Here is a 14,056-nt window from a genome sequence, read left to right as displayed (position 1 = left end):
AGGAACACTATTTTTTATATGAAACACATTGTTGTAGGGTCCCCCAGGGGGAAGATTTAAGAACCGTGAAGGGTTTTTGAGAGTGTAGAAGGATGTGAGGCTATTTCAGTCACGTGTTTGACTATCGACACCAATCTCATCTCAGTTGCTCAGTGAAATTTGGCAACTCACTCCACCTCACACACAGGTTCCTGTTCCCAAACAAAGAAGGAAAAGCAGCCCCGCTATCTCCTGCTTGTCCCTAAATCCCTCCTCCTGGTGCAATCATGTGCTAAACAAAACATCAATCTATTGAATTGTACTGATACACATGGATAAACGGGAAACAAATTAATAGGCTACAGAAACACCTTTATTTTTTACCGTCGTCATCTCATTGACAGAAATACTCCTATTACAAGAGCACTGTTTTAAGCTCACAACATGATTGTTTTTTGTTCTTCTTTCTAAAAGTATAAATATTTCAGTTCCATTGTGTTAAAATTACGATGGACTGTGTATTATTTTGCCCACAAGAGGGCATGAGAGTTTCTGTTAAAATCCCAAAAAGAAATACTTCTTGCAGTCCAGCAAACATCACACATGTGGTCGAAGTCCTTAAAAAAAAGCAGTGATAATCAGAAGAATTTATCATCACCGTAATTACCTCACAATTTTGTTAAAACATTTACCTGTAGCACAAATGATTGTGAACTGAATTCCTTTCATCATCCATCATCTAATTCACAATCTGCATGTTCAGTATCCTGATCATGGTTTAAAGGACCATCAGAGAACTTTTAGAATTGATATTAATGGTAGGTACAGTGTGTAGCATTGCTGCCTCACAGCTCAAGGATTCCTGGTTCGATCCAAAGCACCGAATGTTCCTGTGAGTTTTCTCTGGCTTCCTCCCACTGTCTGAAACCATGCTGCTCAGTAGATTGTCCAGGATATGTTGTGAGTGAGTGACACAATGGACTGGCATCCCATCCAGGGTGAATTCTCCCACCTTGCTCTCAGTGTTTCTGGGACACGCTCCAGGATCACCACAAGAAGAAAAGAAAGAAAGAAAGAAAGCACAACTTTATTCATCACACACTTGTGAAATTCCTCTCTGAATTTAACCCATCTGAAGCAGTGAACACACACACGTGAACAAGGAGCACACACACATACCCAGAGCAGTGGGCAGCCATGCTAACAGCACCCGGGGAGCAGTTGGGAGTTAGGTGCCTCGCTCAAGGGCACCTCAGCCCAAGGCCGTCTCATATTAACCTAACCGCGTGTCTTTGGACTGTGGGGGAAACCCACCCAGACACGGGGAGAACATGCAGACTTCACACAGAAAGACCCCCACTGGGCTCGAACCCAGAAACTTCTTGCTGTGAGGCGACCATGCTAACCACTTACACCACTGTGCTGCCAGGACACCTGACCAGGACGACATGCTTATTGAAACTGAATGAATATTTATGCCAAACGATTTAGAAACCCAAACAGCTGGGTAACATGAGCACAAACTTTCCATACCCTGTTTTAGGAATACCCCCTGTCCATTTGAGTATTGTCCCTGGACCAGGATTGGGAAACTGTGCCATAGAAGAAGAAGAAACCTTTATTTGTCACATGCACACTTCAAGTACAGTGAAATTCATCCTCTGCATTTAACCCATGTGAAGCAGTGAACACACACCACACCAGAGCACCCAAGGAGTAGTCAGGGGTCAGGTGGGCACCTCAGCCCAAGGCCGCCCCACGTCAACCTAACTGCATGTGTTTGGACTGTGGGGGAAACCAGAGCACCTGGAGGAAACCCATGCAGACACGGAGAAAACATGCAAACTCCACGCAGAAAGGCCCTCGCCGGCTGCTGGGTTCGAACCCGGAACTTTCTTGCTTTGAGGCAACCGTGCTTACCACTACACCACCGTGCCGCCAAGTGGAATGGACATCATGGTTATGTTTGTGGCAAACAAAGGTTATAGAAGGAGCTGTGATCGAGAGAGTGAACTCTTCTCCACGCCACCCAGCCGTTCCTCTGCAGCGACTCCCTGTCCGGGACAGGACCGTAATAGTGCGGATCCATTACCAGCAGGTAGCTTCCTTCTTTCCCAGTGCACACACCCAGAATGCCTTTGGAGGAGTTGTCCCTGTCCCCACCCATCATCACTGGTGATCCGCGGGTGAGGAAATGTTGGTGCAGGTCCTGAGCCGCCTGCTCGAGCTCTGTCCCCCCACTGCGCGCATGCACCAGCCGGCAGGGGACATCATAGAGCTGCTCAAGGACCAGAGCAGCCTCGTAAGTCCCTATCCACTCTTTAGAGCCTAAAAACGAGGCCGGCTTGTCTCCTACTGTAACTAGAGCTTGCTGGATTTCAGAGAGACTTGGCGGAAGTCTGGATTTTGCACCGTGAGAGACATTATTGAGCCAAGAGCCGATGGTCTGAACAGTCCGGTATCCACAACCCCAGCCTCTGTCGTCCTGTCCATCACAGCCATAATGATAATACACACACTGTCCCGATATAACTGAACATCTCCCATACTCTGTCAATGGCAGAGCCAGTCCGTCATGTGCATTCTTCACTAAAACGTCTTTGACACTTTTGTTTACAATTGTGTGCGGATCCTCTCCGGATAACCGCTTTCCCCAGTCTATAGCTTCTTCCTGTTTCCGCTCCATGAAGTACAACAACAAACCAGCCACACCATGTCCACTATTATACAGATTTATATTTCTGGAAATACTGTTTAAGAAAAGAAAAACCCTCTTTCACTAACACATAAATAAATCTAAAGTGTTCTGTAATTCTCTGTGCATCTCGCAATATCGAGAGGTCCGACTACAAAGTCCTTCCCTTCTGCGCAAAAGCTTGTGTTTAATAGTTCCGTGTCATGAATGTTGGTTTTTAAACCTTGTAGTGCCAAGTACTATAGTGTACTCCTGCCACAAGATACAAAAATACATCTGAGAAAATAACAACATTGATCTGGCAATGGAAAGAAAGTTACAAGTGCCAGCCTGCTTACTCTCTATCATCTCTCTTGTCTTATTTGTTCCCCTTTTTCACCAGTGAAATTAAGTGTCTTTCTTCTTGTGTATATATAAATCAGTGGCAAAGCCTGATTGTTTATCAACAAGTGCAATGTTGGCCATGATAGCACTGTTTTAGCAAATTTCTTAACATCTCATAGAAAAGCTCAAACACCTTCTTACCTGTTTTGCTCCTGTGTACAACACCACTGTATTTTTGGCCATTCGTGGTGTTACTCTGATATTTTTTCAGATCAGTATATAATTATTGGTGCTATTGTTTGAGATTTGGCCACTGTAGGAGGCAGTATTTTATCTTCGGAATACGAGTGAACTATCATAGTCAGACGGAGTTGTTACACATGTGATGCACGTATGTAGCCATTTCTCAGCTTGTGAAATAGGGCTTGGGATTTTCTTTTACACTGTTACACTTGTTTTCCAGCATCCGCATTTCATTTTCTCCTATTTCTCTCCTTGAGTCCCTTGTTTGCACCTTTATTTCCAGAGAATGTTAATTGTGAGGATTCTGGAGGGTGTGCATGTTTGTAAATACTGTCTGGAAATACTGTTTAAGAAAAGAAAAACCCTCTTTCACTAACACATAAATAAATCTAAAGTGTTGTGTAATTCTCTGTGCATCTCGCAATATCGAGAGGTCCGACTACAAAGTCCTTCCCTTGTGCGCAAAAGCTTGTGTTTAACAGTTCCGCGTCGTGAATGTTGGTTTTTAAACCTTTCCTCTTAAAAAAAAAATGCAGTATTAGTTCAGAAGGGTGTCAAATCAGCAATAAGGACAAAAATAATAAAGTTCTCGCTGTTAAGAATATATATGAGAGCATATTACATCTTAAGAATAGTCAATTAATACAAAAAAAAAAAAACTATTGCTTTACTGCCTGATTAAAATCATCTCGAAAACCGAACATTTCACTTTTGGTCTCCAGAAAAATATCGCAAATCATTTGCCAAAATCTTCCAACATAGCTGAAGCAAAATAAATGGAACAAGGTTTCAGGTGTAAATCACCAAAAAAAAAAAAAAGTAAAATCTGCTCCCTTAGCGCTAACAGTAGTGATTACAGGTGAAACTGATGCACGCTGATTACAGGCGTCCTATAAAGCTCGAACCAAACAGTTTATATCACATTTAAAGCTTCATTCTTATCTTACAATACTATATTAAAATCCTACAATGATTCAGAGTTTACTGTTTATGAGTTTAGGAGTTTTTGCAGCGTCAGTCCTGGGAGTTTCACCCGAGAGTCTGAACTCTGGTCACTTTTCTGGACAGAAGACGCCGGAAATGGAGATTTCTAGTCGAGAGTCTCCCAAAATATTCTCCGGACGCTCGTTTTCAAAAGTTAGGAAAGTCCCTGAGCCTGAGAATGGGGGCCTGGTTGTTAAATGTGAGGAGAAAAACTGGAGGATTGTGGTGAAACGGCACTACTTTGGACGCGGTGTTGTTTTATCTCCAGAATCAGTTGGGCTGGGTGAAGATGGCGCTCCTGGAGACTGCAGTCCTCTTAAAGACTTCATTACCTCTACTGAGATGGTCCTTTCTGCCAGATTACAAGACTGTGGGAGTGAATCTCGGGTAAGAAGCCAAATTGGTAGCACAAGCCGGGTTTTTTTACGAATTGGGCTGAATAAAATCTCCAGAATATTGGGTAGGATTAGACCAGACGGTGTTTTATTCCAATCATCTGAGTCTGTGCTCACTGTAGCAGAAGTGGAGCCCAATGTCTTCTGCTTCAGGATGTGACGTGTTGGGGGATGCCTTTCTGCTCACCACGTTTATAAAGAGTGCTTCTCCACACTTTAATATATTTCTTAATGGTGTAAACATTAGAGATAGGAAATGTAATAATAAGTGGCTAAGACAGATAATACAGACACCTGTTACTCCAAGGTGTAAAAGTTACTGGAATGGCCTTTTTGTGGACATTGATTGGGATAAGATTTGGGTTTGCTTAAGTGATTACATACTTAATAACAAAGTCAAGGAAGTTTCTTTTAAAATGCTACATTTAATTTACCCCACAAACACACTATTGCAAAGATTTAAAACAGACCTTTCAGATTTATGTGTTTTCTGTGGTGCTACGTCTGAATCTATTTGTCATTTATTTTATGAATGTTTTTTTGGGTCGAGGTTGAGCATCTGTGCTGTGAGGTATGGTCTTGTAGTGTATCCTTTAGTAAAAAAGATGTTTTGTTTTTCTTTGAAAGAAAAATATTTTGTGAACCATATAATTTTTATATTGAATCTTTTTATTATTTTGGGTAAATATCATATTCATAGATGTAAATGGGGGGGGGGAAGGAAACCCTCATTTGCTGTGTTTAAAAATGAGGTCAAATCATATATGAACTCTCTTGAAGGACTGAACAACCGCAAAGCCGAAAGGACAATTATTTTGATGGCAACTTTATAATTTTCTTTCTTCTCTTAATTAATGACTGTATTTTTCTTTCTCTACCCCACCCTTCCAATGTTTTGTATAATGTTTGGTTTTCCATTTAAAAAAAAAAAGTTTATAAAGAGTGGTCACAGTGGTGCTTGGAAGTTTGTGAACCCTTTAGAATTTTCTATATTTCTGCATAAATATGATCTAAAGCTTCATCAGATTTTCACACAAGTCCTAAAAGTAGATAAAGAGAACCCAGTTCAAAAAATGAGACAAAAATATTATACTTGGTCATTTATTTATTGAGGAAAATGATCCAATATTACATGCACTATATTGCCAAAAGTATTTGCTCACCCATCCAAATTATCGGAATCAGGTGTTCCAATCACTTCCATGGCCACAGGTTTATAAAATCAAGCACCTAGGCATGCAGACTGTTTTTACAGTTTGGAGCTGGCCTCTTCCAACATGACTGTGCACAAAGCAAGGTCCATAAAGACATGGATGACCAAGTCTGGTGTGGATGAACTTGACTGGCCTGCACAGAGTTCTGACCTCAACCCGATAGAACACCTTTGGGATGAATTGGACCAGAGACTGAGAGCCAGGCCTTCTCGTCCAACGTCAGTGTGTGACCTCACAAATGCACTTCTGGAAGAATGGTCAAAAATTCCCATAAACACACTCCTAAACCTTGTGGACAGCCTTCCCAAAAGAGTTGAAGCTGTTCTAGCAGCAAAGGGTGGACCGATGTCATATTGAACCCTATGGATTAGGAATGGGATGTCACTTAAGCTCATATGTGAGTCAAGGCAGGTGAGCAAATACTTTTGGCAATATAGTGTTTCTGTGAGTGACACAAGTATGTGAACCTTTGCTGTCAGTGTCTGGTGTGACCCCCTTGTGCAGCAATAACTGCAACTAAACGTTTCCGGTAACCGTTGATCAGTCCTGCACACCGGCTTGGAGGAATTTTAGCCCATTCCTCTGTACAAAACAGCTTCAGCTCTGGGATGTTGGTGGGTTTCCTCACGTGAACTGCTCGCTTCAGGTCCTTCCACAACATTTTGAATGGATTAAGATCAGGACTTTGACTTGGCCATTCCAAAACATTAACTTTATTCTTCTTTAACCATTCTTTGGTAGAACAACTTGTGTGCTTAGGGTTGTTGTCTTGCTGCATGACCCACCTTCTCTTGAGATTCAATTCATGGACAGATGTTCTGACTCTCCTTTAGAATTCACTGGTATAATTCAGAATTCATTGTTCCATCAATTATGGCAAGCCGTCCTGGCCCAGATGCAGCAAAACAGGCCCAAACCATGATACTACCACCACCATGTTTCACAGATGGGATAAGGTTCTTATGCTGGAATGCAGTGTTTTCCTTTCTCCAAACATAACGCTTCTCATTTAAACCAAAAAGTTCTATTTTGGTCTCCTCTGTCCACAACACTTTTCCAGTAGTCTTCTGGCTTGTCCATGTTATCTTTAGCAAACTGCAGACGAGCAGCAATGTTCTTTTTGGAGAGCAGTGGCTTTCTCCTTGCAACCCTGCCATGCACACCATTGTTCAGTGTTCTCCTATTGGTGGACTCACGAACATTAACATTAGCCAATGTGAGAGAGGCCTTCAGTTGCTTAGAAGTTACCTTGGGGTCCTTTGTGACCTCACCGACTATTGCATGCCTTGCTCTTGGAGTGATCTTTGTTGGTCGACCACTCCTGGGGAGGGTAACAATGGTCTACTTTTGCCACTCACAGATATGTAATATTGGATCATTTCCTCAATAAATAAATGACCAAGTATAATACTTTTTTTCTTTGTTTAACTGGGTTCTCTTTATCTACTTCAAGGACTTGTGTGAAAATCTCATGTTTTGGGTCATATTTGTGCAAAAATATAGAAAATTCTAAAGGGTTCACAAACTTTCAAGCGCCACTGTATATGCCTTACCTTAGCCTTCATGTCAACTAGTCTGGTTATTCTGCTCTGAATTCTCTCCTTTCTTCTCTTGGAATTGCTACTATATGGGTGGGTGAGTGGGTTGGCTTTTCTCATATGTCCACTCTGTGCATGAAAATCCCAGATGATCAGCAAGAGGTTTTATTGAGCAATTAATCCAAAAACTTAAAATTGTCACATGAACACAATTGTTTTTGTGTCACTTTTAATTTCCAGGTAAATGGCAACTGGCTCATTTATTCCAATAAGCTGGTATTTTCCCCTGGTTCACCTCTAACCTTGGCTGGTGTCCTTGTATTACAACATCCACCTGCAGTCGTTCCTATTGAGTGCCGTTATCAAAGGTGGGTTGTATTGCTGCATTTGAAATGGTGTTGTGGCTTGTGGTGTATCCATCCTTCCTTCTTACCAAATGTTTAATCTCTTGCTATGGATTCTACAGAAAGTTTAGAGTGAGTGCAGAACCACTGAGCCCCACCTGGCTGCCCATGACTTCAACCATTGAAGCAGTAGGATTACTGCACTTCTCTCTCAGGGTTATTAAAGGTGAACTGTATGCTCAGATGTACCTTGGTTTTCAATGTCTACTGCTCCTTTTCTGCCATTTGTATCATTTTTGTTATGCATTAGATGTAGCTGCCAGTAGATTAGTGCTTGCTTTTTACTTTGTAACATTTCAGTGAGGTAGTAAGTTCCTCAACTCCATTTGAAGCTTCCTTGATTCCTCAATTCTACATCTTTCAGCCCATGACCCAGAAATCAAAAAGTCCACCATCTAAGAATATACCAGGTTTTAAAATGCAGTTTGCAGAATTGAAGGTGGACTCCTGAGACAAATGCCCCAGTGATCTTGCATATGTCTCCAAATCCAAATATTGAAATTTCCTGAAGGCATACTAATGTATATTTGGAGAGATGTACCAGACTGTGTTTCAGATGTACCAGACTGTTTCAGACTGTGATTCAAATCTATGGAACTTCAGTATATTTGAGGATGTATAAGTTCTAAGAATGTAGTCAGGGGAACGGAGGAGCTAGGAGGCTTTGAGAGCAAGGGGTCATGGGTGCTTCTTATGCACAAGTATTTTGTTGTAGCATGTGACTTGGGACAACAGTATAAATGCTCTACCTCCCCAAACACATTTCATTAATTGATGGCATAGTGAGAAACATGGATGCAAAATTAGATATGGTTTATACAGTGTCTCATCACTGTGTATATGCAGATCTAAAGATGGTCAATAAAGGTGGGCAACATGTCCTCAGTTGGTGCAATGGCTTTAAAGTAATGCTTCAGTAAACAAGGATGTTTCATTTGGCAAATGTTTGTTTTTGACTCCTTGTCTTTGTATCCTTTCTTCACTTCCTTGGAGAGAGAAACTAAGAAGCAAGGAAAGGAGTTGCTGTGTAGTTTGAGAAATGAGAAGCATCCATGTTTGTTTCATGTCAGGTGAGGTCAGCTCCCTTCATCAGTCCACTGTATTCCAGCAGGGAGAGCCATTGCTCCTGGAAGCAGCAGTGAATGGTCCTATGCACCGTCCATTGCGAATCTATGTGGACCGTTGTGTGGCTACTATTGATTCTGACCTGTTCTCAAGGCCTAGCTATGAGTTCATATCCAACCATGGGTTAGTGATACAGTGTGTATCCAAACATTATTGACTGAATGACTGTTCTGCTCTGACCAGCTGCTCTTTGCTCATGTTGTAGGTGCCTGATAGACAGCATGTTGCCGTACTCCTCATCCAAGTTTTACAGCAGGCCAAAGGAGAATATACTCCGGTTCAGTATACAGGCATTCTACTTCCCTCAAGATCAGAGAAAACAGGTGACTTTCTGTTCATGCAAGTAAGGCATAGGTCATTTGGTTGCTCCAAGTTCGTTGTAATATGATAAAGCCATGTACCCAACACCGTGTAGGTGCCTTACAGTTCCACTGGTGGTTATATGTAGCAGTTTATATTATTTGAAATGGATGAACTACACCTTTACCTACCAGTTATGACTTTGCATTTCTTAGGTTTTCATCAGTTGCCACTTGAAAGCTGCTCCTGGTTACAGTCTGCCTGACTCCCAAAAGAAAGCGTGCCATTTTCATCAGCCTTCATTTCGGTTAGTCCACTGATGTATGATGGTTTCAACTGCTCATCAGATAAGGAGTACAAGGACTTCATTTAGTAAAACTTGACCACTGGTACCATCTTGATTGCGGGGGGGGATGACTCCTTTGTTTTCAGAAGTTACTGGAGCTGTTGTAACTCATGAATGTTGATTTCTGCAGTTGGCATGAAGTCGAGGGGAGCAGCAGTGTGTGTCTTTGTTGTCAAACTGCAGACTGCAAATCTGAGATGGCCATGTCCAGCAAATATCTAGGTTTGTTTTGAGGGCAAATAATTGTACGTTCTCTGGGATCAGTGCTATAATGAAGTTTGCATGAGGGAGAATTTATTAATCAGCAGATCCCTTCTCTTGTCTCTTAAAGCTGAGCAGACCAGAGTGGTTGGCCCCCTTCAGATTCTGCCCTCAGATGTTCATTGGACTGGGAAACTTACTGCAGGGATACGAGTCTGACCTGAGCCCTTCATCTGAGGTATGCACCATTTTACACTTCACTTATTTGTGGATAGAAATGAACAGCATGATAGTTTGTGCAAAGAGTGTGTTGGCTGGCATCTACGTCCATCTTCCTAATAGATGACTTAGTTTGGAAATTTATTCAAAATGGAATCTTTGTTACCTTTAGGAATTTCACATTCTGATATTCCCGCTTGGAAAACAAGTTCAAATCTCAGGACTGCCAGAGAGCCACTGTGCCTTTAACCCTCAACTGCTCAGCTCTGTGCCATGAATGTATTCTGCTTCCCTGTACATGGCTTTAGAAAAATGCATCTGCTGAAAAGAAATTAATGTAAATATGTGGAGACCAAAATACTGAATTATACTTATTGATTGTTTTAAATGTAAATGACATGGTTTCCTTTCATGTATATCCTAATGGATCTGCATTGTCACTAAGCAATTACCAGCTTATTTGTACTTTGTCATTCTAGTCTATATTTGTAGTTTTTTTTTTTTGTTTGTTTGTTTAATTAAATCTACTATTGTGTGATGAAGCCTCATGAAATGGCATTTCAGTCTTTTGAATTCTGATCTTTCTCAGAGATTTGCAGGATCTGTATTCCCCCCCCCCCCCCCCCCCCCCCCCGTGCAGTGCCCTAAGCTTGCTATATTCTCAAATGGATGCTATCAGCACAGAAATGAAGAAAAAATGCCTTGTGCTGGTTCTTGTGTGTAAGCCATGTATACATACATGGGTATTTCTGTTTGCTCAAATGGTTTGGATTAAAGAGATTTGACAAATGCTTAGACTGTCGTCTTTGTTTCTCATAGTCATGTTTTCCATCTCCTATATGTTTGTTCGAACTGTTTGCTTTGCTGGTGTTTGGTTGTCGACCTCCCTGCACATTAAACTGCATTAAACCTTCAACCTGGTTTTGTGCCTTTCACAGTCTGTCATGATGGCTTTTTTTCTTTTAAAATATATTAAGGAGTTCTCAACAAATACATTTTTGGCCTTTTTGATTAATCATGTTGCAATGTAGGAAAGTGGTATCCTGTAAAGCAGTTTATATTTTCCTAGAAATATGGCAACAAGCTAGCTCTGCACATTTCAGCAAATGAGTCCCTTATCAAGCCTGTCCTATGTCTGCTTCACTGAAATGGTAGTACATGCTGGATCATCTCCACTACCCCCATCCTTCTAGAAGGTTTTCATCTTGCATGTCTTTTCAGCTTTCTTGCATAGCACCCCCCACCCCATTTATTTATAGTTATTAAATCCATTACACCTCTGTCTCTTCTGCTCTTAATGTTCCCAGTTAGGCTGTTCAGCAAGTTGGTCATTGCTTGGTGATTCTTAGCAGGAAGCCTGTCTTTCTGCTCGTGAGTTTGTTTGCTTTAAAGAGATGTTATAAAGTGAGAATTTAGTTGACCAACAATGTCAACACAACTCCTATTTAGTATAAGTTGCAAAGGTCTATGGACTACTGCAATATTGGTTTTCATAACCTTGTAGCAGTAGGAGTGTTTTTGTTTCTTTAAGGACACCTGTTTTGGTTTTGCACTAAAGATGTCCAAGTCCTCCTGTTTTTGTGGTTGTCCATGTTTTGTGGCATCACTTGACTCTTACTGTTCAGTTGGTAGGTAGATAGATATAACTGTCTATATCTGCACAAGTACACCCATCACTAATCAGTTATTGGTTACTTTGGATTATTGCTGGTGGTTGGCCTTTATTCATTCAGTCATCTGTTGATAATCTGTATGAGAAATGAGACCATGAACCAAGTTACACAACAGGTGCCTAAAGGCTTGAAGTATTCCACAAATATCTGTAAACAGACTGCAGACATAACAATGGGCAGCACAAACAAAGCACAATTGGAGCTGTGAACACTTCTGCTCCAGAATTTTACCCTATTGACTTGAGATGGAGTTAAGGAGAGGGAGGGGGGGGAAAGCACAACTTGGAGTGAGCTTGATGCGGTAAAGCACTGCAAAGAGAATGGAGCTGCCGGCAATACTCAAATGGCTTGAATCATCCAAAGGTGTGTAGCAATGGATGTAACTGGACACAGGGAGAGGTCCAAGACTGCAAAGAGATCTGCTGGTGTGTACTGAAGGGTTCTTTAATGCACTATTGTGGCACATATTTTGATTGCTGTTTTTTTTTAAATGAGAAAGTACAGCTTAATATGGAATCATATTTTTATTTGGGAATAACTGGTGTATTGCAGATTTACTTTGAGACAGATGCAAATTTTGTTCAATGGACTATTCACTCTTTGAGAAGTGTTCATGTTATCAAATGAGATTATAGATATACAATGCCAGTCAAAATTTTGGACACCCTTTCTAATTCAATGGGGTTTTTTTTTCTTTTTATTAATTTGAAGGCCCTTCATGTGTAAAAATAATGGACTGTTTCTCTTCACTTGGTGGAGTGGTTCTTGATGTAATATGTAACTACAGTTGTGGAATAGGGTTATTTACTCTTTGATCTTAAATGGATTAAGAAAGCAAGAAATTGTACTAATTAACTTTTGACGAGGCACACCTGTTAATTCAAAAGCATTCCAGGTTACTACCTCCTGAAGCTGGTTATGATGATGCCAATAGTGTGTAAAGTGTCCAAGGTAAACAGTGGCTATGCCTGAAGAATCTAAAATATGGAACAGATTTTATTTTACACTTTTTTTTTTTGTTTACCATATAATTCCATGTGGTACTTCATAGTTTTGATGTCTTCAGTATTGTTCTACATTGTAGAAAATAGTTGAAGTACAGAAAACCCTGAATAGGGGTGATATTTTTTTGTTTGTTCTCCATCAGCAATCAAACCAAATCCTCAGTATTTACCTCATCTAACATTGTGCTGATCTTGGCTAAAAATTCTTCCTACAAATAATTTGAAATCGATAAACCTACCTTAGAGTTTATCGTATTAGAAGCTTTTGCTTTAATCTACATCCCAGATTGTTTCATATTCTTGAAAACTGGGGTGGTGTGCCTCGCACTCATGGATATGACTTAACTTTAAGGCCATAGTTTTGTGCATTGATCTTGCTTTGCAAAGAGAATGTACCGATTTTCACTAAATATTTGGTGGTTTGCTCTGTATTTTTATTATTCCATGAGAAGTTAACAGGGGCCTGCTGCTCTGACATCACAAAGGGGGAAAAAGCTTTAGTTACAATGGTATTTGATAGGAGAGAACATAAGTATTAATAGTGAGGTTTTATTGTCAGCTCTTTAAAACCAAATAATCTTTCCTCCCCCGCACCATATTTCAGTGATTTTCTTCCCCCCAATTAATAAGAAATTCCATTAAGAAGTAGTAGAGAAGCAAATGTTGGGTTCAAAGTTCCAGAATGCAATGCAGCACGGGCGATTACTCTAAGACAACGAGGGAGGCTCAGCCTCCTCTAAAAATGACGAACATCGTGTAGGATGAATTGCGCTAGGCTTATGTTATAGCCGACCTTATAACATTGCTATTTCAGATCCAGAATCATAGAAATATGTGCTCAACCCAACTACAGTGCAAAATCATCCCGTTATAACTTTCCCCAGTTCGCCTAATGTGTGCGTGAGTTTTTCCCCCTCGTGACAGCGCGATGCAGCCCAGCCTCAGTGCACTTCAGTGGCATTTGGGAGCTATGCGCTCTTCAATATCAAAATGCAAGATGATTATTGGACAAATACTGCGAAAACACCTGCCCACGGACTCCCAGCCTCAGTGGACTTCAATGGCATTTGGGAGCTATGCGCTTTTCAATATCAAAATGCAAGACGGTTATTGGACAAATACTGCGAAAACGCCCACCCACGGACTCCCAGCCTCACAGTGGGAGGGACATGGCAAAGCTTTCCGCGGGGAGACTGGTGATTGGTGAAAGCGGCCGGATATTTTCTTTGATTGACAGCTCGTTTCAAATATAGACAGGCAGCGGTGAATCTCAGTTCAGTCCCATGCGGATTCGCAAGTGCTGTGGTGTATTGTAAGAGATCAGCTTACATTTCGATTTCATTCATTACATATGGTTTCTACCAGCTTTTTTAGTTTGTATATATTTTCATTGTAAATAGTGTAAATATAGT

General features: G+C 40.9%; 2 protein-coding genes across 5 annotated transcripts; one reads left to right on the top strand and one right to left on the bottom strand.

Moving 5' to 3' along the window:
* Window positions 1–330: 330 nt before the first annotated feature.
* ufsp1 (UFM1-specific peptidase 1 (non-functional)) lies at window positions 331–2,846 on the bottom strand. 4 transcript variants are annotated; one of them, XR_009655065.1, is made up of 2 exons: window positions 1,159–2,846; window positions 331–1,017 (listed from the first exon to the last, which is right to left on the bottom strand). XR_009655065.1 is itself a non-coding variant. In XM_060925810.1 (2 exons), the coding sequence occupies exon 1, from the start codon at window positions 2,663–2,665 to the stop codon at window positions 1,940–1,942; it is 726 nt and encodes a 241-aa protein (XP_060781793.1). In that variant the 5' UTR covers window positions 2,666–2,846; the 3' UTR covers window positions 331–1,017; window positions 1,900–1,939. The 4 variants fall into 4 exon arrangements, 2 of the variants coding, with proteins under 2 accessions (XP_060781793.1, XP_060781964.1); XR_009655067.1 differs by having other exon boundaries at window positions 331–1,007; XM_060925810.1 differs by having other exon boundaries at window positions 1,900–2,846.
* Window positions 2,847–4,210: 1,364 nt separating this feature from the next.
* Window positions 4,211–10,323, top strand: LOC132889500 (zona pellucida sperm-binding protein 3-like). The gene is made up of 9 exons (XM_060926114.1): window positions 4,211–4,612; window positions 7,613–7,740; window positions 7,839–7,942; window positions 8,847–9,024; window positions 9,107–9,224; window positions 9,417–9,508; window positions 9,678–9,769; window positions 9,879–9,986; window positions 10,140–10,323. The coding sequence occupies exons 1-8, from the start codon at window positions 4,211–4,213 to the stop codon at window positions 9,965–9,967; spliced, it is 1,203 nt and encodes a 400-aa protein (XP_060782097.1). The 3' UTR covers window positions 9,968–9,986; window positions 10,140–10,323.
* The last annotated feature ends 3,733 nt before the right edge of the window (window positions 10,324–14,056 follow it).

The sequence above is a fragment of the Neoarius graeffei genome, chromosome 1, assembly GCF_027579695.1.
Source record: "Neoarius graeffei isolate fNeoGra1 chromosome 1, fNeoGra1.pri, whole genome shotgun sequence".
Classification (NCBI taxonomy): domain Eukaryota; kingdom Metazoa; phylum Chordata; class Actinopteri; order Siluriformes; family Ariidae; genus Neoarius; species Neoarius graeffei.
The sequence above is the reverse complement of the archived record's forward strand: the minus strand, read 5'-3'. Positions and strand labels throughout refer to the sequence as shown.

Excerpts from the sequence above, each read along its gene's own strand:
- ufsp1 (XM_060925810.1), bottom strand. The coding sequence starts at position 2,665 with ATGGAGCGGAAACAGGAAGAAGCTATAGACTGGGGAAAGCGGTTATCC.
- LOC132889500 (XM_060926114.1), top strand. The coding sequence starts at position 4,211 with ATGATTCAGAGTTTACTGTTTATGAGTTTAGGAGTTTTTGCAGCGTCA. Across the intron at positions 4,613-7,612 it reads ACTGTGGGAGTGAATCTCGG|GTAAATGGCAACTGGCTCAT; the intron begins GTAAGAAGCCAA and ends TTTAATTTCCAG. Across the intron at positions 9,025-9,106 it reads GAGTTCATATCCAACCATGG|GTGCCTGATAGACAGCATGT; the intron begins GTTAGTGATACA and ends CTCATGTTGTAG.